The sequence below is a fragment of the Notechis scutatus genome, chromosome 2, assembly GCF_049901735.1.
Source record: "Notechis scutatus isolate UNSWTSFEM ecotype Mainland chromosome 2, rNotScu1.2, whole genome shotgun sequence".
In the NCBI taxonomy this organism is placed as follows: domain Eukaryota; kingdom Metazoa; phylum Chordata; class Lepidosauria; order Squamata; family Elapidae; genus Notechis; species Notechis scutatus.
Genome location: NC_142010.1, coordinates 161,082,446 through 161,105,903, shown reverse-complemented (window position 1 = coordinate 161,105,903; position 23,458 = coordinate 161,082,446). Strand labels below are relative to the sequence as shown.

At 40.2% G+C, this 23,458-nt stretch overlaps 1 protein-coding gene across 2 annotated transcripts in view; it reads right to left on the bottom strand.

The window, feature by feature from the left end:
• PHC1 (polyhomeotic homolog 1) overlaps nt 1-23,458 on the bottom strand; it is a 169,912-nt gene that overhangs the window by 59,849 nt on the left and 86,605 nt on the right. For both annotated transcript variants that reach the window (XM_087957117.1, XM_087957118.1), the window contains 3 exons: nt 13,929-14,039; nt 12,498-12,575; nt 583-732 (listed from right to left, as the gene is read on the bottom strand). In XM_087957117.1, coding sequence (XP_087813243.1) covers nt 583-732; nt 12,498-12,575; nt 13,929-14,039 — 339 coding nt within the window. The remainder of the gene's footprint in view (nt 1-582; nt 733-12,497; nt 12,576-13,928; nt 14,040-23,458) is intronic.

Genomic DNA, 23,458 nt, shown 5'->3' with positions numbered 1-23,458 from the left:
TTAATTCCCCCCCCCCCCTTGCATCTTTGGGCGGGCGGCGACGGCTTGGATGTTGACCTCGGCATTGGTGGGGCACTTCATATCGGGGGCAACGCAGGCAGCACCATATCCGGGTGTGCAACAAAAGTACTTCCTAATGGCAAGCCCCCCCCCCCCACACCATTCCCCCCATTTTGCATGTTTTAATATAGGCCTTAATTTGGGGGGGGGAGGGGCTTAATTTCATTTCATGCCTATAAAACATGCTGGAACTTCCTATTGGGGGAGGCCGTATTGTTGGAGAAACAGGGTAGCAGAATGGGAGTATTTTCTCTAGAGCATCTTTAAAACAAATGTAAGAGCTACAGCCGAAAGATGACATTTTTGTTCTGATAAAATGTCCTGAAATTCCCTTTAAAGGTCTCTAAAATCACAGAAGATAAAATTCTAAATGATCCTTTGTCCCTGCAGTATATATACACTGAAGTGTTCAAGGGAATAGAGGTTGCTAACTCACAGCTGGTTTGTTGTAAAGCAGAGAGAGATGACAAACTACAAGAAGATAAAGAGGATTTATAATGAAAACAATGCTTGCACTCTTACCCGAAGATACATTTGAGCTTGTGACTGGTTAAGAGGTGGTGAAGTGGTGTTTCCTAGAAGGACTGATTGTGTCAGTGTCGTGGCACCAGGTGAACTCACGCTTTGTGAGCGACTGATTAATTGTGCAGCTGATGTGGTAGCCAGATTAATCTGTAAAATAAAAAAACCCAGGAAAAAATAGCAATGGAAACCAAAAGGGAAGCAATTTGTAAATGGTACCTGAACTTTGTGACTAAAAACACCAAAGCAGGTCCAGAAATTACTCACATACTCTGATTTCATGTCTTTTCTGTAGCTTTCAGGAGTCCAGATATGTTCTGGAATAATAGTTCCCTACTTCTGCTATCTAGATGTTGCTAGATATAATTCTCATCATCTTCATATAACATAGTTAATATCCTGTGAGCAATTATTGGTAATGAAACAAAATCAAAGATCCAAAGCTGAGAATCACCAAGGAAAGTAACAGGTGGTGGGTGCACAGCCCATTATTTCTGAGAACAGTAGATAATGGGAGGGAAAAAAAGATTATAGATTAACAGAGTTGGAAGGGACCTTGTAGGTCATTTAGTCCATCACCCCCGCCCAAGCAGGAGACCCTACACCATTTCTGACAAATGGCAGTCCAATCTCTTCTTGAAAGTGATGAAGCTCCCACAACTTCCAAAGGCAAGCTGTTCCATTAATTGATTGTTCTCACTGTCAGAAAATTTCTCCTTATTTCCAGGTTAAATCTCTCCTTGTTCAGTTTTCATCCATTATTCCTTGTCTGGCCTACAGGTGCTTTAGAAAATAGCTTGACCCCTTCCTCTCTGTGGTAGCCCCTCAAATATTGGAACACTGCTATCATGTCTCCCCTGGTCCTTCTCTTTACTAGACGAGCCAAGCCCAGTTCCTGTAACTGTTCTTCATATGTTTTAGTTTCCAGTCCCCTAATCATCCTAGTTGCTCTTCTCTGCACTTTTTCTAGAGTCTCAACATCTTTTTTATAATGTGGTGACCAAAACTGGATGCAGTACTCTAGGTGTGGTCTTACTAAGGCTTTATAGAGTGGTATTAGTGTCTCCCTTGATCTTGATTGTATCCCTCTGTTAATGCAACTTAGGATTGCATTGGCTTTTTTGGCTGCTGCTGCTGCACTGCTGGCTCATATTTAGCTGGTTGTCCACTAAGACTCCAAGTACCCTCTCACAGTTACTGCTATTAAGTCTGGTTTCACCCAATCTATATGTGTGCTTTTGATTTTTCTTGCCTAAGTGTAGGACTTTACTTTTCTCTATATTGAATTTCATTTTATTAGATATGGCCCAGTGTTCTAGTCTGTCAAGATCCATCTGGATCTTGAGCCTATCTTCTTGGGTGTTAGCTATTCCTGCCAGCTTAATATCATCTGCAAATTTGGTAAGTTCCCCTTCTATTCCCTCATCTAAGTCGTTAATGAAGATATTGAAGAGTACTGGGCCTAAGACGGAACCTTGTGGTACCCCACTGCTTACTTCCCTCCATGTAGACTTAGACCCATTAAGCACTACTCATTGAGTATGGGTTGTCAGCCAGTTTCGAGTCCATCTAATGGTGGTGCTGTCTATTCCACATTTTTTAGCTTACTAAGAAGTAGGTTGTGGGCCGTGCTGAAATCTAAATATATTATGTCCACAGTATTTTGCTGGTCTACTAATTTAGTCACTGTGTTGAAGAATGAAATAAGATTGGATTGGCATGACCTGTTCTTAACAAACCCGTACTGACTGCTAGTTATTACTTTACTTGTTTCTAGACGTTGGCAGATCTGTTTTTGTTTTTTATTATCTTTTCCAGTATCTTCCCAGGTACTGATTTTAGGCTGATTGGTCTGTAGTTTCCTGGGTCTGTTTTTTTTTTCCTTTTTTGAAGATGGGAACCACATCAGCTCTTTTCCAGTCCTCTTGTAGTTCCCTGATGCTCCAGGATTTTTGAAAGATGTGGTACAGTGGTTCCGAGATGACCTCTCCCAGCTCCTTTAGAACTCTGAGATGTAATCCGTCAGGTTCCAGTGATTTGTATTCATCAAGATCAGACAGGTGTTCTCTTACTATTTTTTTTTTTTTTGCTTATTTTAACTTTTGTTTCTAATCTGTCTTTTACAGTTTTGTTTTTGATTCATTGGGCTATAGTTTCTTTGTGTGTGAAGAATTCAAAGAATGAGTTAAGCAGCTCTGCTTTCTCCCTGTTGCGTTACTTCCTTGCCATCTTCTGTCTTTAGTTGACCAACTGTTTCCTTGATTTTTTTTTCTTGTTATTTATACGTTGGAAGAAACTTTTATTATCTTTGACTTTTGTTACAAGGCTTTGTTCATTCTGAGCCTTTGCTTTCCTGACTTTGTCTTTGCAGATTCTGGCTATCTGCTGATATTCTGCCCTAGTTATGTGTCCTTCTTTCTATTTTTTCAGTTTGTCAGAGAGATCTTTGTACAACCATGCTTGTTTCTTCTTGGATTTGTTGTTTTTCTTTCTCAGTGGTATTGTGCTGGTCTGAGTTTTTATGATCATACTTTTCAGAGTTTCCCAAGATTCTTGAGTTGTTTTGCCCTTTAGGATTTTCATCCAAGGATTCTTTCCCAAGTTCTGAATTTATTGAAATCAGCTCTTTTAAAATCTAAGACTCTGGTGTCATTATGTTCTATTGCTTGAGTTTGTGTTATGTTGAATTCTAGTATGACATGGCCACTCTCTCCCAAGGTTCCTGAAGTTTCAACTCCCTCTATAATTTCTTCTCTGTTTGTAAGTATTAAGTCTGGTATGATTGTCCCTCTAGTTCGCTCCTCAACCTTTTGGACAACAATGTTGTCAACTAGGTTGGTTAGGAACCTATTTGATTTCTCACTTGGTGCAGAATTAGTTTTCCAATTGATATCAGGGTAATTGAAGTCCCCCATTACTATTGTAGTGTGTTTCCTAACATATATTTATTAGTTGGTTGGCAAAAGGATATCTACTTTTTCTTTTTTCTTTTTAATAATTTTTTTATTAATTTTCAATAAACAAACATACACAAACAAAACACAAAACATGAAAACATAAAACTTCTTTTTGGAAAGCGGCTTAGTCCCGGGTTACATCTTTTTGTACAGACATAAATCAAATTCATGCTCACTTTATATACCATTTCATATCTTATTTACCATTCTACATTTTCTATATAGCTTCTCCCCTCTTTTCACTCTCTTAATTCTATCTTATTTATTTCATCTCAATTTAAATCATTATGCTTGTATCATTTGTCTGTTCTATTTCAATTATCTATTATCTTTTCTCATTAGCACAAAATTTCTCCAGTAATCACTGATTGAAGTATGACGCCTTTATATCTTTCCCCTAAATTTAACACTTAAAATAATATATAATTTTCATTCTGATTCTGCTTAGTACATTCTAAAGCTACGTACTATATTTTAAAATAGGAAAATAATAAGTTTATAATATAATTAAAACAATAATCCATAGAAAATTAAACTCTATCATTAAATCTTAAACATTTTACACATTCCTTTTAATATTTTATCCCATTTTATAATCATATGTTCCAGTTTTCTAACATTATTTCAAATACAAATACAACAATACAGTCTTATGTACTTTTGCAGAATCTCTTTTTTAATTATATTTTTACCCATTATCTCTGAATAAATCCTGTTTCTTTACATCTTGTTTCAAACCTTTGTAACTTCTCTTCCCCCTTTCCCCTCCTTTCTTCTCCAATCTAGCCTTTTTACCCCCGTCTCTTGATCTCCACCTTCTTAATCTCCACCCTCTTCTGTATTCCTCTTTTCTGTTGCTTTCTGACATTGTATCGATTTTTCACCTTATTTTTCCCTTTTTTGGTTGTTTTTTTAAGTCTTAAATTCTCCATTCTCTTTCCCCTCTTTCCTTTTTCTTCCCCAACTAAAGTTGTTTGTTCATTAAAGATGGCTTCTTCTTCTTCATCCCAACCTTCTTGTTCTTGTAATTGCTGATAGGTAGAAATCGCCATTTCTAAAAAATGAAAAACAGATCCAGAAGAGCCCTTCCCTTCTTGTTCCTCTTCTTTTAGCTTTTTAAATTCCATTTTCAGTTCATCAACAAGTAATGCCATTGTGAAAAAGTTTTTTAAACAACCCAAAAGTTTTTAGTCTTTCAAATAATAAATTCCAAAGGTCCCAAAGTCACCAAGCAATCCAAATACACACAAACTGTTTCATTTAGCACTTTCTTCTTTTTATACTTTCTCTTCCAGGGGTACAGTTCAATTGCAAAGTTCCAAAATGTATCTTTTAGAAGTCTTGTTACAATTTAACTCTAGTCTTATAAGTTCCAAGCAGCCTCCTCCAGCAAAATCTTAATATTAATTCTTTTCCTCTCCCTTCCCACTTTTCAGTGTTCAGAAATCTTTAATGTCTCCTTGGCTTTAACTTTCAAATTTAATTACCTGCTGGTGCCAGAACGGGTTTTTCCGATTTCCATCTGCTATCACCGTAAGGAAGGAGAGTGAGAAAAAAACAAACTTTCCCTTTTAACTTTCATCCACCGCTTTTCCCAATCTTCTTTGGGAACAATGTATCTTTGACGAAATTAAAATTCCAGGGTATTTAAATGCTATTTATTATCCCGGTCAGCCAGAACATTCACTTTCTCAGCTTCCTCCTGCACATTCTTATCCGGATGAAAGCTTCTTTGTGTGACCGCCGCTCCACCGCCTTCGGAAAAGGGAGTTAAGCCAGCTGAGGAGGGGGGTTGCGATTCCCCTGGACCCCTGCTGGATCTCCCCTGTCTTCAGTTACCTCTACGGGGTAACTATTAGCCCCCAAATCCGGCTGGATCGGAAGCACTCCAGCGGCGAGCGCAGCAGAAACCGCGCACGATCGCGGATTCCTACCACCGCCGAAGCCTTGCAAACCGGAATCCTGGATATCTACTTTTTCTGTTTGATTGAGTGGCCTATAGTATATACCTATGGCCATGTCATTCTTTTTTTCTTTTATATTGACCCATATACATTCTAGAAGATTTTCGTCTTTGGTTTCATGCAAGTACTCTCAGAAATCTCTCACAATATTCTCAAAACATCAATAATTGGAAGACATGCACAGTAGCCTTCTAAGTCACGATACCATCATGCAAAACCAAAGTCAATCCAAAACTGCTGTAAAAGAAAACCATTTTTCTCTGATGACCCTAATTAAACTTCAGTTTCCTCCTCATGTAGGCAAGTATCCCATTAAAAATGTCTTCATTCACACACACTAACCATTATTTCTCTAAAACAGATACTTTTCATTTTCCATTCTAATATATCTCTTCACCCACACAGCAAACACTTTTTCCAGACTCCAAACTGCCAGACTTACCGTGTTTCTCATAAAATAAGGCTGGGTCTTATTTTTTTTGAGCCCCGAAAAAACACCTAGGGCGTCTTTTCGGGGGTGACTTAATTTCCTCCCCCACGCGCACCCCCACCTAGAGCGCCCCATGGACACTCATCTCTCTACGAGGCCACTTCTATCGGCCGCAGGAAGCTCCCCAAAGACAGAGTCACCAGCCGCTTCTATTGGCCGGTAAAAGCGACCTCGGGGTGAGCACCCACACACACTCCCCTCGCCATGAGGCCGTTTCTATCAGCCATTGGAAACTCCCCAAAGGCAGAGTCACCAGCCATTTCTATCGTCCAGTAGAAGCGGCCTTGGGGCGAGCGCCCATGCGCACTCCCCTCGCCACAAGGCCATTTCTATCGGCCGATGGAAGCTCCTAAAAGGCAGAGTCACCAGCTGTTTCTATCGGCTGGTAGAAGCGGCCTTGGGGCGAGCGCCCATATGCACTCCCCTTGCCACGAAGCTGTTTCTATCGGCCAATGGAAGCTCCCCAAAGGCAGTCACCAGCCATTTCTATCGTCCAATGGAAGCTCCCCAAAAGCTCTCCAGCCTTGGAAATCCTGTCCTGGGGACCCCATCCCAGCTCCAACCCTCCAACCCAGAGCCTTTGGGCTCACTGGGATGCTCTTCACCCAGCCCAGCTGTTGAGGTAATTCCCCATTAGGAGAATGAGCACATACAGGGAGACGTAGTGAGAGTAGTGTTGAATAATACACACACAGCACACAGATACACTGTACAGTAAATGTAGGTTTTTACTTCCAATAAACGTTTAAGCACAATCCAAGATAAGCAGTCCAAATCATTCACAGGTAAAGCAATCAGTGTTCAGTTCAGGGATAATCCAAATATCAAAGTCCAGTATCAAACAGTTCAGTAACAGACTTACATCAACGATCAATAACAGTCATTAGGAGGAACAGCAAAACTCTCCAACAGAAAGGAACAGAAACTCACTGAGACAACCTAGGTTTCTGGCTCCATCTTATGCCCGTTTGAGAAACCACACCCAATTACAGTTTAGCATTTTCTTAAAGACATAGCATTAAAATGTCTATCCTAGTTTATATATTTCCAACCCAAATAACTGTTAGGTGACTTACATTCCTAACATTCTCCCCTTTGGGTAGGACAATATATATAACCTTACATTCTAAGTCCATAATCCTCACAGCAAGCCTTATGCTTTATGGAGCCTCGGACCTTTGTAAAATGATCTGCTATAATGTTTTCTGACATACAGTATTCTAGCTTAATCATCTTACTTTGCACACATTCTCTCACATATAAATATCTTAAACCTGTGTGTTACGTTCTTATTTTAACAGCAATATTTGAAGCCATCTGTATTGCTGACTGGTTATCTTCATAAACAACAATAGAATCTGTTACATCAATTCCCATATCAATCAATAGTTGCTTATACAAAACTAAATCTGTACATAATAAAGATAAGCATGAGAATTCAGCCTCCATTGTTGACAAACTTAGATGTTTCTGTCTAATAGACCTCCATCCAATCAACACTTTTCCCAATAATACTACAGTACCCGATGTAGATTTTCGTGTTTTTGTGTCTGTAGCAAAACTTGCATGAGCATATGCAGTTAAACTCAGTTCATCTTTAGGCTCCAAATACAATGAATAATGCATTGTTTGTTTCAGATATCTTAACACACGTATAGCAGCTTGCCAGTGCCTTTCAGTTGGCTCAGTGTTAAATCTCGCTAATTGATTTACACTGTATGCAATATCTGGCCTTGACCAATTACTGAGATAAGATAAACTACCAATCAAGGACTGACAAATGTTCTTATCAAAAATAGGACTTTGAACATCACTGTGACTAAACTCCTGGCTCATCGGTGTTTTAGCCGGTTTACAAAGTTCCATTTTAAAACTTTTTAGTAATTGGTTAATTTTATCTGCCTGTGAGATCTTGTATCCTCCCCTAGTTCTATCTATCTTTAAACCAAGATATTGTTTGATTTCTCCTGTTTTATCTTAAATTTCTTCTCTAACAGTGAAATTATTTTAGTAGCTTCTTGTTCAGTTTTGGTGATTAATGCTATGTCATCAGTAAACAATAGCAACAATGAACTTACACCATTATTTTCCTTTTTAAACAAACATGGATTAGCCATGCTAGCTACAAAACCTCAGTTAATTCTTTAACTATACATTGGTTCTGCTCATATCCTGATTGCTTCAAGCCATACTCTTTTTCAATCTCCAGCAATCAGTTGTATTATCATTTTTAATACCTAAAGGTTTCTTTAAATAAATAGTGTGTTGCAACGGTGCATGCAGATATGCAGTCTCTACATACAAATGATTTATAACGTTTTTCTCCTTAGCTGCCCACACTAATGCTGCCCTTAATGTAGTAGCCTTCAGACTAGCCTTCAGACTGCAAATACCTCATCGTTGTCGTTTGCTATCTGACTGAACCCTTGTGCTACTAACCTGGCTTTATGGGTAACAGTCCCATCCACACCTGTCTTTAGCTTATATATCCATTTACATCCTATGGCATGTTTACCAGATGGTAACTTAACATTTTCATATACCCCCAACTTTTTTAATGGTTCCAGTTCCTTATCCATTGCGACCTGCCAAGCAGCCTGATCCTTAGCAGGATACAGTTTTAGTTCACTGTAGTTACTTGGAACTGTATTCACTTGACATACAACACTAGCCTGATATCTATCAGGTGGTCGTGTTACTCGGGTTGAACATCTTGGTAATACAGGGCTTACTGGTGGACTCTTCTGTTCCACCTGCTCCTGTTCTTCTACTTCCTCCTGTGCATGTTCTACTATTTCCTCCTGTGCTTCCTCTTGAATGGCTATTCGTGGTTTACTGATTTTATCTTTTATTTGGGTGTCAATAATAATATCATTGCTGGATTCCTGTTCCAGTTTATCCCACCCAACGTGCTCAAGAAATTTTGCACTAGCACTACAATAAACATGAGCTGTGCCTTGATCCCAAAATCTAAATGACCTATGGTTGGCCTAGTAACCTACAAAAAATAAATTCTTAGCTCTATGTTGCCCTTTCAGTCTTACTTGTGAGGGAATATGCACCCATGCTGGAACTCCAAATGTGTGTAGGTAACTTAAATTTGGTTTTCTACCATGCCAACGAGTGAATGGTAATTCTCCAGTTGTTGTGTTAACTACATTGTTCAAAACATGGTTGCTGCACATTATGGCTTCACCCCACAGAGTTTCAGGTAAACCTGAGTCAGATAACATAGTGCGAGCCATGGCTCGTAATGTTTGCCTCCTTGTTCTACAAACGAGTTATGTTGTGGTCTGTAAGGTGCAGAACGTTTATGCTCGACACCAGCCAATTTCAACATAGTTTGGAATCTTTTGTTAACACATTCAGTCCCATTATCAGTAACTAAAGTAATTACTTTACTTCTCATTTTTCTCTCAGCAAACCTTAGCCAGTTAAAGAAATGTTGGAATGTTTCTGTTTTGTTTTTTATGAGATAGCAGAAACCATATTGTGAGTAATGATCCACAATACTCAAAATATAGCAGGCACCTCCTAAACTAAGTTTTTTAGGACCAAATATATCAGCAAAAACAATCTCTAAAGGTTCTTTGATCTTAAACCCATTAAGTCTGTTTGCTGGAGTAACCTTACTTTTCTCTTGGCTACAAGCATTCAAGTTTAAATACTTGCTACAGGGTTTCAATTTTACACCCTCTGACAATTCAACAGTTTGTTTGAGCAGTTTGAAATTAATGTGCCCTAGACGTCTATGCAGTATATGTATACATTCATCATGTGGTTTAACATTGTTATAAACCGAGTTAACCATCTGCATCTGGTCATCATGTATCACATATAAATCATTATCTAGATTAGCAGTAATACTTTTACCCTCTTTCTCTATTATACAGCTATAAACTGAAAGGTTACTACATAACCAATATTAACTAAAGCCCTTACTGATAACAAATTAAATTTTAGTTTAGATATATATAACATAGTTAAATGTTCGTTTATACAAGAACAATATGCAGTACCTTCACCAGAAGCCTTCATCTTCCATCCATTTGCCAATGATACATGTTGTTTACTCATAGAAATATTTACAAACCTCTTTCTATCTTTAGTAATGCATTGCGATGCTCCACTATCAATCAACAAATCATGGTTTACAGTTGAATTGCTAGACATAGCTAAACTAACATTCTTCTTGGCCTTCTGGTGATTACCAGTAATCTGTTGTTTTCCCTTCTTACAGAATCTAGCTATATGTCCCCTAGCCCCACAAGAAAAACATTTCCTAACAGTATAGGCAGTTGAAGACAAATCCTCTTCTTGTGGTTGTTCCTTCCTCAGTTGGTCCCTATCCAGCCATCTTCTTGCTTCTTCTAACAGCCTTCTGGTTATGTCAGTCAATGTCAGTTTATCTCTGGGCAGGACTTCCAGTGAAGATACATAATCATCATAACTTTCATCCAATGAGGAAAGAATGATGTAAACTTGATGCAGCTCTGAAAATATCAGTTCCTTTTCATGTAGCTCTTGAAAAGTTCTTTTCATGAAGTTCAAATGAGCCAACATATCTCCACCTTTCAGAAGACGTGCTCTAAACAGTTTACGTGTAAGATGTATGTGTGCACCTACACTGTCACAAACATAAATCCTCTTCAAATTCTCCCAACACCTAGCAGCAGACTCTTCCCCATGAATATGGACTAGCTGCTGGTCACTCAGTGTTAGTCCAATTATACAAAGAGCTCATTCGTTGTTCTGTTTAAAGTCAGCAAGCTTTTTGGCATCGTCCTCATTTTCTGGATCCCAAGCATTTACATCCGGTGGATCTTGAACTACATTCCATAACCCTTCTCTACGCAGAAGTAGACTGCACTTCATAGACCTGGAAACATAGTTTGTTCCATCCAACCGGGTTATCAGTGATAGATTTGTTGAAGTGTCTTGTGCCATCTTTACCAGGATAGTAACCCACAATTAAACAGTAAACAGCTGTCTGTATACAGTACTGTGTATTCACACCAACTCTCAGTTATCTGAACCTGGTATGGCCTGGGCCCATAACCAATGTTGAGGTAATTCCCCATTAGGAGAATGAGCGCATACAGGGAGACGTAGTGAGAGTAGTGTTGAATAATACACACACAGTACACAGATACACTGTACAGTAAATGTAGGTTTTTACTTCTAATAAACGTTTAAGCACAGTCCAAAATAAGCAGTCCAAGTCATTCACAGGTAAAGCAATCAGTGTTCAGTTCAGGGATAATCCAAATATCAAAGTCCAGTATCAAAACAGTTCAGTAACAGACTTACATCAACGATCAGTAACAGTCATTTGGAGGAACAGCAAAACTCTCCAACAGAAAGGAACAGAAATTCACTGAGACTAAAACAACCCAGGTTTCTGGCTCCATCTTATGGCCGTTTGAGAAACCACACCCAATTACAGTTTAGCATTCTCTTAAGACATAGTATTAAATTTCTATCCTAGTTTATATATTTCCAACCCAAATAACTGTTAGGTGACTTACATTCCTAATAGCAGCCAAGAAACCCAGGAGCCCCTCCCCTCTGCCCCCTCCCTGCCCCCCAGTGCCTGCTCTGCTCAATAGTCAGAGATGGGGGGGCAGAACCAGTCGTTGGATTCCCAGAGTGCACCTGGGGGGGGGCTTGTCTAGGCTGGAAGCTAAGCAGGGTTGGAGCTGGGATGGGGTCCCCAGGAGAGGATTTCCAAGGCTGGAGAGAGAAGTTTAAAAGAGTGGGACAGGAGAAGACAACAGCTTCTTTAGCGACCCTCCTGCAATCCAAGTGGTTGCAGTAGGAAATCGGGGGAGGGGGAAAATAGGGCTATCTGAGAGAACGAAGAAGAGGGGCTGGCTCAGGAAGCAGAAATGCAGTGAGAATCTTGAGGTCGTCTCGCCCCTAAGCGACTGGTGACTCTGCCTTTGTGGAACTTCCATCGGCCGATAGAAACGGCTGGTGACTGCCTTTGGGGACCTTCCATCGGCCGATAGAAATAGCCTCATGGCGAGGGGAGTGAGTGTGGGGTGCTCCTGCCAGGAGCGCCCCATGGGCAGCCATGCCTCGCCACGAAGCGGCTGATGACTGCCTTTGGGGAACTTCCACTGGCCGATAGGAATGGCTGGTGATGCTGCCTTTGGGGAGCTTCTATCGGCCGATGTTCTATCGGTAGTCGATCGGAGTATTCTAGCCTAGGCTACCTGCAGGGCGCTCCTAAAGGCAAGTTTCCCCCCCCCCCCGCCCTTCCCCCCCATTTCTCTTCACTTCGTGTAATTCTAATGAACGATGTGAGAAATGGCAGGGAAATGCATGGTTTAAATAGGCCTAAATTTTGGGGGCAGGGCTTAATTTCACCTCATGCCTAGAAATCATGCTGGGCCTTCCTATTGGTTGGGGCTGTATTGTTGGAGAAACACGGTAGTATGAAAATATTTATTCATAATCAAGAATGTATCCAAATAAACAATCATGAGTCACTCTACTTACTGAAGCCTGGGTGGTGGCTGTCTGCTGAGGGGAGCTTGTGTTTGGAGAGCTTGCCTGTCTGCTGGCTGCAATTGTGGCCTACAAGAAATGTTTTTCAAAAAATTAGAATTAAGATACCGTATATTAAGTACTCCCTGATAAAAAGACAAAAAGTGAGAAATTAAACTTGTCTTTAGTATATATTCTTTCTGTAAGGGTAAACTATGATAGAGACCTCAATTGTTTTAACAGACTATTTCTTGATTTGACCCTTACGTTATTCTCAATTACTTTGAGCAATTTTTGAGGTTTTTTAAGTCACGGAAATGGCAAAAATTTATACGATGTGAGCAATCAGTAAGAATCAAAAACTCCCTTCATTATTCTCCAAAAGGCCTAAAGATCAGCAGACAGAAATAAGGATGGATAAACTTCATATTTAATAGTACAGTATGAATGCATCCTACAACTGCCGTATGAATGAATTACTTACCTCATATCATTAGATATGTGAATGGCTATAGTTTCCATCAGCTCATAACCCTTTGAAAAATGGCCCTAAGTACAGTACAGTAACCCAGATGCTGTACCATTAACACATAATAATGAAAGGTAGGTAACATTTTCTAAGTCCCTAATTATTTTTATTGACTGTTACTAGTTAGCAGTAAATCTATGGAAAGCTAAGTTGTATATACATTATTTAAAAACCCATAGTCTCTAAGACAGCAGTTCCCTAATCAGAATATTTTCCTTTTTTTCATCTCAGCCTCAATTTGTTTGCCCTCAGCAATGGTCATTGTCAAGAACCAATTGCCACCTAACTCCAAGCCCAAGAAATGTCAAGCTACTTATCTATTAAGCTATAGGAGAGGCAGGATATGGTTTTAATTACAATGGGTTATAAGACAAGCTGCACTCTCATGTGGACAGTGGATAATATGGCTCTAACTCAAAAGAAGCTTCAGACACTCAACACATTTAAGAATCTTTATTGTCTACTAAAATGAAGCCACTTGCCAACTGAATGCCCTCTGTCAACTTAAGAATTCAGCTCTTACTAATAGCCACTACAATTTATAACTTGTACTTCTTTTCTTCAACTTTTTTCACAGCTTACTGGCCATCTTGTTTTTTGTTCCTCAAATTTGGTATGAGGTAGCAAGTGGCTGTTGACCAAATTGGGAAATTCTTATTCTTCCAATGTAATACTGATGAAAATTATCTCCAAACGTTGATTCAGAAGTTCCATAGCATTTGTGAGATTAATGTAGAGAGAGAACTGAGTAGTATCTGCATATTAATATTCTCAAAATCAATTATCCAAATTCAAGCAGATGCTGAAATGCATGATGAAAAAGTTGGAGCCTTTGGTGGCACTCAGAAGTTCTAGTCCTGAGATTTGTCTCTTTCCAAACAGAAGTTTTTAGTTAGCAAGTCTTGACTTCTCACCTGCTGGACTGCAGCCAGACTGTGAAGTTGAGCACTGTTGAGCTGTTGTTGAAGCATAAATTGATGGAAGTATTGGGCTGCATTGGGTTGTCGCTGTAGTGCTTGAAGGGCCTGCAATAAAGAAGAAATCTAAAGTAAGAACATGGAAAAACTATAATCTACAATAGTGGTTCTTTTAAATTTTAAACTGGAAGTAATTCTCAAGAGGGTACTTTGGACATATCCTAGGGATAATAAACTATTTATATTGGCTTGTTTTGTATAAACAAATACTTATATAAGCATAAGATGCTTGTGAGGTTTTTTATGGATAATGGCATTATTTGAATCAAGGAAAAGAAGTAGTCAGGTCAATCAGTTTAAGAATCATTGGTCTACAAACTAAATGAAAGCAAATTAAATCCCAGTCCCCTAAAAACAAATAGGGATCACCACATCAAACTGGGAAATCAGGTTAATAAGATAATAATTTATTAACATAATAGATATTTTCAAAGACACTATGTGAGGAATGCTTTACTTCTGGTATGGGAAAAAATTAAATTACAAAACTATATGAAAATACCAGTCTGGCTCTGCACAATGGAAGCATTGATACATCCAAACCTTATTAATTCAGAAAAAAATCTATTTTATCAAGATATGAGAAAGATGCAAAAATGTGGGATTTTTTACAAAGAACCAGCAACACTTGGTAAGATATTATTAGGGACAGATGAAAAACTGATCAAAAAAATATATAACTATTTATTAAGTTATAAAAAGGAAGAGGAAGAAGTCAAAGAAACAATGATTGTATGGGCAAAAATATTTGGTTACACTATAGAATTATATAAATGGCAAAAACTTTGGGATAGGAACTATAAACTGACAATGGCTACTGCATATAAGGAAAATCTCTATAAAATGTTTTATAGGTGGCACTTGCCACTGGCAACATTGGCAAAAATGTTTAGCAATATGTCCGCCAAATGTTGGAAGTGTAATCAGACCCCAGGTACCTATTATCATATGTGGTGGACTTGTATGAAAGCAAGAAAATGTTGGACGAAAATACATACATGGTTGGAAAAGATGATCAAGCAACATATGGATCTGAAACCAAAAATATTTTTGTTGGTATAATGCCGGAGGGCTATGATAAAGGGACTATATATTTAGTCTTGCAATTGACTGCAGCAAGGATTATATTTGCACAATATTGGAAAAATGAGAACACTCCATCAGATGAGGATGTAATTTGGAAAATATTAGCCTGTGCAGAGATGGATAGATTGACATTAAAAATAAAGGATAAAGAAGACACAGAATATTACTTAATATGGAATAGATTTTACAAGTGGTTAGAGATAAAAGGTGGAAATTAGATGAAGAAATATTATTGCTATTTATGAATTAAATATAAAGATGTATCCGTGTATCTGCCATTCTTCGGTGGAAGAAGGAGGGTGGTTTGGATTTTTACACTTGGTTCATTTTCCTCTCTATGTATCTAGGCATCCTATTTCTTGCCTTGTCTTTTTGTATAGCCTTTCACCTGATTTATAACTGTTGCTTAGCACCTCGGATGCCTGGAAAATTCTCACCTCTTGGGGAATGTTGAGGGAGGGCCATGTGGATTGCAACGCTGAAAGGTAGCCCTGAGAAGGAGCGTTGGTAAGTACCTGACACACCCTTTCTCTGTGAGCTGTGAAGAGCATACATTGATTGGGAGATACTTCTGTCGCTTGTCTGATAGGCTGGGCTTTAATTGTGAGGACGCTCCTCTTCCTCCACGGGGCTCCTCCCTAGCATCCCCAGTTTTGGTGAAGTCAAAGTGATGAAAACCTTTCTTCTCCTTCACCCTTTTTAATACTTGGCTGGAATAGCACCCTACCAGACGAATAAGGGTGGGGATGGATGCTCTTCACAGCTCACAGAGGAAGGGCATGTCAGGTAAGTACCAACGATGAGCTGTTCAGAGCACCCATTGATTGGGACATACCAAAGCTTGGTGTGTCTTACGGGAGGGCTTCCATCTGGTTTGGATTCCCCTCTTGGTCCCTATGGACCCTTTGTAACACTCTCCTGCCAAAAGCAGCTTCCGCAGAGGCGAAGACAACAATCTTATAGTTTCTAATGAAAGGCAACAGAAAGGCTCATGTTGCACCTTGTAAACTTCCTCTATTGGCGCTTGTGGCACAGGCCGTCGAAGTTGCAGTGCTCCTGGTCGAATGAGCAGTGATGCCCCTGAGTACAAGAAGAGACTGTGTCTCATAGGACTTGGTAATTGTGTTCTCAGCTACCAACCGATCGTTGAGGAAGAGACCTTGCAGTGTCAGTCTCGGACAAACGTTCAGGAATATCAGTTCCTGTGGTCTGAGGAAAACCGAATTTATCTATGGATCTGGACTAAGGACCACTCTGTCTGTATGAACAATACAGAGCTCCTGTCTAACTGACAAGGCGGCTAGATCCGAGATTCAACTGGCCGATGTAATGGCAACCAAGAAAACCACCTCGTACGTTAGAAATTGGAGACTCGTGGTCTTCAGGGGCTCAAAAGGAGTTTTCGAGAGCACGGTAAGGATCTTGTTGAGGTCCCACTTGGGATATCAATGCACCACACGGAGGCTGTAAGTTTGTAGCCCCGTGCAAGAAGCTGAGTATGCGTGGGTGATGAGAAATGGTCCGTAAGCCTCTCCAGGTGATGACCGATGCTATGGCCTCCCCTTTGGCCTGTTTATATGAAAATGATAATAACAAAATGTCATCTAAGTAACACTGCCGTCCAACAGGAGTTCCCTTGAGATGGGTGGCCAGAGCTGCCAGAACCTTCGTAAAGGTCCTCGGGCAGAGGAAAACCTGAAGGGCAGGGAAACGTATTCGACACATTGATTATTATAACAATTCTAAGAAATTTGCTATGTGAGGGTCTAATTGGAATGTGGGGATAGACCTCCATTAAGTCAATGGAGGGTAGAAAGTCGCCCTTTCTGAAGCTCAGAAGGATGGACTGCATCTTAAGCCTCCTATAAACTAGGGAATGATTAAGTCATTTAAAATCTAAAATTGCCCTCCATTCCCCTGAACTCTTTGAGACTAGAAAAAAATAGCAAATAAAAGCCTTACCCTTGCTGATCCGGTGCCACAGGTCGGGTTGCCTGGATCTCCAATAAATGATTAATAGCTGTCTCCATCAGGCTCCTTTTAACAGGATCCCTGGAGAGAGGGCATGTCATGAAAAGGATCTGGGGAGTGGATGGAAATTCCTTAGCCAGGCCTAATCTTCTGGAATCTAACCCAGGAATCAGTGGTAGAGGAATCCCATCTGTCTGCGAAAGGCCTGAGCCTTCCACCAATAGGGGCACAGTCATGAAACCTATTTTGTGCATCGGAAACCTCTGTCCCTCGAAAGGTTCTTTTGGTCTGCCCTCCCCTTCAGTATCTATCTCCAAGATTGGAACTATCTGACTGTTGGTTATTCTTGTATCCAGATGCTCTCTGGAATCTGGAGAGAAATGCCCCTGGTAGAGGGTACGAAGGAACCCCTCTGAAAGGGCTGGGAAGGTCTATTTTCTGATCTACGAAAAAGAGAGGGGAGGATCTTTTTCTTGCTTCTTGTCTCTATCAGAGGTGGGTCAAGGGCAGCACCAAACAATTCATCTCCCGATTTTGGGGAGTAAGCAAGCTTCCATTGGTGTTTGATATTTGCTTGCCAATGGCTGAACCATAGCAATTGACAAGCAGTAACCTGAGATGCCATGGCTCAAGCAGATAATTTGACAGAATTGAATTTAATGTCCACAGAAAATTCTGTGGCCGCTATTAGCTTGGCGATGTCCTTGTGTGCCCTGATATTGGAATTTGGGATGATTGCCCTCAGATGCCAGAGCCATCTGAGAGACAATCTAGTGAAAAAGGATGCAGCAGTTGCCGCTCTCATGGCCCACGCATCTGATTGACATGCCCTACATAGAGACAACTCGGCCCTATTTATCTTCTGGCTTGAGAGCCTCTTCTGCTTCAGTTGGAATTGCAGAGAAGGATGACAATGCCACCACTGTTTCATCTATTACTGTGGTATTGAGAAATTTAGAGAAATTGGAAGTCAAATTAAAAATTTTCTATCATATCCTGTAAGAGGGGAATACGCCATTGAAGAGGCCCCTTGTTTCTGGACGAGGTCCGAGAACATCTGCGGAACAGGAATGACTTCCTCTTTCATTATTGGTTGGGAGAAGATTAAATCATCTGACTCCCCTTGTGGTCAAGATTGTTGGGCCGAGGGGAATGGAATATCAAGGCGGGCAGTAGTTTTTGCCTTGAACAACAGAGATCTGAAAGGTTGAGGGCGGTTGGTGTGGCTTAATGCCTTCAATGTCTGACATGCCCCTTTTTTAGGGGATCTGCCTCTGACAGGTCTTGGTTACTGTCGTGAGTAGATCCTTCCTCAACCTGTTCCATTTGGTCCTCTAGTTCTCCCTCATCCTGTACATCGTGTGAATGTGTATTTTGGATTATAAAACACTCCTCTGAAGGAGGTGAAGGTCCGTTCTGCATATTGACTGAATTGAGTGAGACTCGAAGTTAGAGTGTGGAGGCTGCCTAGCCATTAATGTCTGCTGCAATGCCCCGTCAAATCGTCATCTCCATCCATGCCTTTGTTTTGTCATGGATATCCCCTGGGAGGAGGTATCCTGGTGTGGTCCCACAGCTGTCTGTCTGGCAGGTAACGATGCTGAAGGTCTGGGTTGAACCGGTCCCTCTGAGGCCCCTGGAACTGGAACCGGCCTGGCTGGGGAAGAGGACTGAGAACTCTGTTCAACTTCCCCCATGCATTTTTTAATATGCTTATCTAACGCCTTTTGGCATCTCTTGGCATCCTTTTCTGCACCCTTAGAGGTCTCTCTAGGATGTTTGACATACTTTGTGATGGCTTGGATTGTCCGCTGAGGTTATTTCGGTTGCCCTTGTAATTTCTCACCCATGAGGTAAGATATCTATCTATGTATAAAATGTATGAGTGTGTGTGTGTGTGTGTGTGTGTGTGTGTGTGTGTGTATGCATGCATGCAATATTTATGGACCGCTGGCTCGTCCAGGGGCCTGCTCTGAACAGAGGCAGGGAATCCTCTTGATATTTGATTCCCCTTCTTTTTTTCTGTTGGTAAATTCAATCTCTTATTATTATAAGTATTATTATTCATATTAGTATTAATATTATTAATATGTTATTATTGATAATATCTTTATTATATCTGTGAACAGCTACTAAACATAAATTGTTGTGCTGTTACCAAACTCATAATTGGATGACTGAATATTGGGATCAAATTGTGAAACCAAATTGAGAACACCTTTCAGGGCCCACATTGCAATTGAGTGATCCTGCAGTTACTGGCCCTCAACAGCTTCCTGCACAGGTGGACACGGGCCTTGGAGCTCGCTGTTACTGTGCTGCTATTTTCTGTGAGGGTTGCCAACTTAAAAGGAAGCCGATATTCAACCTCAGAAAGAAATCAGCAATCGGTGTAAATGTCCCCTGGACCCTCACGGAGAGAGCCTTGATGGCAGAGGAGGCAGAAATCAACATGACCGAAACCAATACCGCACCGGCAGAGCTTGGAGAAGATCCTCACCCCAGGGGAAGCGGGAGCCATTCAAACCCCAAACCACCATGGTACCAAGGCCATCAGGTTGTTTTAAGTGTGGGAAGGAAGGGCACTGCACAGTAGAGTGCTGTTTGAAAACTCCTGCCAGAAAGCCTGATCGCCCATCACAAGGGAAACCTGCAAAATCCACCACCACCCCCCAGAAGAAAAGAAACCATGCTGAGAAACCGAGAGACCGGGTTCCCCTCCAAACCCAGAGGAAGGAATTCTGGCACCCCAAGAAGACCTGAGCCAGTCTGAAAGAGATCCAGAAGACGACCCACTGGCAAGCGACCCAAATGAACCGCTCATTCTACCCCTAAGACTGTTTATCCCCAGTCGGGGGAAAGGGGAGGAAGTAGCAGCATTACTGGACTCGGGATATACCCAATGCCTAATCAGCCCAACCCTGGTAGGGAGATTAAGAATTCATGTAAGGAAAATGAAAACCCCCATAGCTTTCTGCAGCTAGATGGAACTGTAGCGGGGGGGAGCCAACCATCTTTGCCACAGAACCATTACAAAAGAAGCCGGGAGGCTATGGCGAGACCCTCACGTTCACAGTAGCCCGGGGAATGGAATGGCCACTAGTCCTAGGGCTCACATGGCTACACAAGTGGAACCCTTAAATAAACTGGAAGAGACGAACCATAAGATTCCAAGGACATGTAACATTCGCAAACATCCCAGAGGAAAAGGGGGAAAGAAAAGAGAACAGAGAAAAGGCCATGGCCGGTCACCCTGCTGAGTCCACCAGCATCCCCAAAGAATACCAGGATCTGGCTGAGGTATTTAGCAAGGAGGCGTCTGATGAACTTCCACCTCATCATGTCACGGATTGTGCCATTGAGATCCTGTCAGCGGCTAAACTTCCAAAACCGAAAATATACTGCATGTCCCCCAGAGAACTAGACAAACTCAGAGCATTTATTGACAAAAAAGAGACTTCATCAAACCCACCCAACCGAAAATAGCAGCCCCAGTATTATTCCACAAGAACATGGCACCCTACGCCTTTGCATTGATTATAGAAATTTAAACACTGTCAGCATGGAAAATATGTACCCATTCCTCCTTATGAATGACATGATGGCCCACTTCTCTAAAAGAAAAATCTTTTCAAAGCTAGATTTACGAGAGGGATATTAGGATTAGGAAAGGGGCTGAGTGGAAAACTGCTTTTAACACCCTGCAGAGGTACTACCAATTCAAAGTATTCCCTTTTGGATTACAAGAAGCCCCTGCCGTATTTATGCAACTAATTAATGAAGTACTCCATGAACATTTATACAAGGGGGTCCTAGTTTATCTCAATGACATTTTAATTCACACCGAAACAAAAGCAGAGCACATAAAACCAGTCTGAGAAGTTCTCACAAAACTCCAAGCTGCCAAACTCTATGGAAAACTCTCTAAATGTGAGTTCCATCAAGACAAAATTGACTACCTGGGATATAAAATATTCCACGAGGGAATAGATGGATTCACAAAAAGTAAAAGCCATCATCGATTGAGAGCTGCCCCAAATCTGAAAACAACTACAAAATTTCCTGGATTTTGAAAATTTTACCGTCAGATATTTCTTTGTATTTTATAGTAGAACTGTCTGAAAGTGCAGGAAACACAGTTATTTGGGTTGTAACGGACCTCTTTTCAAAAGAAGTCCATTTTATATCCTGCCAGAAGATCCCAACAGCTAAGGTACTAGCAAAAATGTTTTTAGCACACATTTATCGCCTACATGGAGCTCCCCAATGAATCATCTCGGACAGGGATGTTCAATTCACTTCCAAATTTTGGCAGGCTTTTTAAAACCTGTTAGGCTCCACCCAGGGGTTGAGCTCTTTGCATCACCCCCAGACAAATGGGGGGGGGTTGAGAGGACCAACGGGGTGTTAGAACAATATTTAAGATGTTTTATAAACTACCAACAAGACAACTGGACTGACCTTTTGCCTTTTGCTGAGGTAGCTTACAATAACTCTATGCACAGTAGCACTGGTTTCACCCCATTCCAGGTAGCCACAGGACAAGAATTCAACCCCACGCCAGAGCTACCCACTGCAGAACCTGACATCCCCTCCCATAAGCAATTTTTAAACCACTTGCCCAGTGGTGAGATTAGCCTTACAAGAGGCTAGAGCTGCTTTTAAAGCTCAAGCTGACAAAAAACTCAAACTGAACCCAAACTCTCCAAAGTTGGGGACCGCGTATATTTATGCAGAAAATTCTTATAATCACTACAACCTTCTAAGAAACTGGGACCAAAATTAATTGGCCCATTTCCCATCATCAGAATTATAATTTATAATTATAAATATGCTAATATAATCAACAGAATTACAAATAAGCTAATACAAAGAGAAATCTAGTTAAAACTATTCTGTTACACTATTATTATTACTATTATTATCAGTATATATCTTAATATTTCTGTTTGTTCTTTGTTTTTTTGTAAATGATATGTCCTGACAATACACTGTATTCAAAATGTTTATGAAGAAAAAGAGAAGAGTTTGAGGGCGGAGCTGGCGTCACAACGATACAGCGTGCGATCTTGAAGATCCGAGATCGCCACCAGTATCTTTGCTCCTGGATGGTCCAAATGTATCTAAACCGTCCTGAAGAGACAGTGAATGTAAAGAGCGCATCCTGTCGATCCCAGGGATACCGCAAAGTCCCTGGCAGATCCAGGAGAAGCTCTTTTTGCCAGCGGCAAAGAGGCAGCCATTAAAGCTGCTGAAGTTGGGACAGCTCCGAAATGGAAGAGAATGGAAAGAGAAAGTGTGCCGGTTTGGTGAGAGTTTTTTCTTTGCTTTAAGATTTGAAAGAACACCCTAAGGAAAAGAAAGAATTTGTAAAATTTAAGACAGAAGTGATTAAGTGGAGATTTTAAACAGGAAGTCAAATTAATATTTTTTTTATTATTGCTGGACTTTTAATGTATGATTTTTTACTTTGAAATTGGACTGGTTTTCTTTTTTACCTTACTTTTTCTTTTTTGTCTTTTCTCCTTTTTGTTTTTATAATATTTTAGGCTAGAGATTCCCTTTCAGCTTTTTTTCTTCTTCTAAGTTTTTTCTTCATTTTTAATTAATTTTTTATTGCATTTGGTTTGGGAAAGGAGGAGGAAAGTGAAAGTAGAGGAAAATTTGTAACAATGCCAACTAGAGGCTTAGAAATATTCTTTCTTTCTTTTTTTTTCGACCAGACAAAGCTGAAAAGAACTGAGGCTTCTTTTCAAGGACTTTGACCCTGTTTGATAAGATAGAGGGAAAAGCACGGGAGAGTATTATTGCAGGCGCTCCTCTGGGTTTCTATCAGTGGCTGGAGTCTGGTGTTGAAATTTACAGAAAGAAGACGATAAAATTCTAGAAAAGAGTTATAAAACTTAACAAAAAGCCTTGGATAATTAAATAGGTACAATGTGTTCTTTTTCCTCTTTTTTTAAGCTGGGCTATTCTCCACTTTAACAAACCCCCTCCTCATTAGCTTATTATTTTTGATAGTCATTTGGACCTTTGGCCTTTTGGAACTTGTTTTTGTTTTTGCTTTTGGAGTCTATTTTTTATCTTTGCATTTTATTTTAAAGGGAAAATCTTAGTATTAATTTTTTCTTTTTCTTTTTAAGGGAGTAGTCTCTTTTTCTTTCTCTCCCTTCCCATTTTTTAATTCATCTTCCATATTGGTATTTTCTGTGGCCCCTTTTTTTATACCTTTTCATACCTGAGACTTTTTAATTGGATTAAGGTGTTGAAGAACCTGAAGAACTTTCTTTTTTCTTTTCTATTCTTTTTTTCCCTGCCACCTACAATACTTAACCATTTTTCCTTTTTCTGTTTATGTTTTTTTCTTCCATTTTTGGGTTTTTCCTGCTTTTTAACCAATTGATTGAATT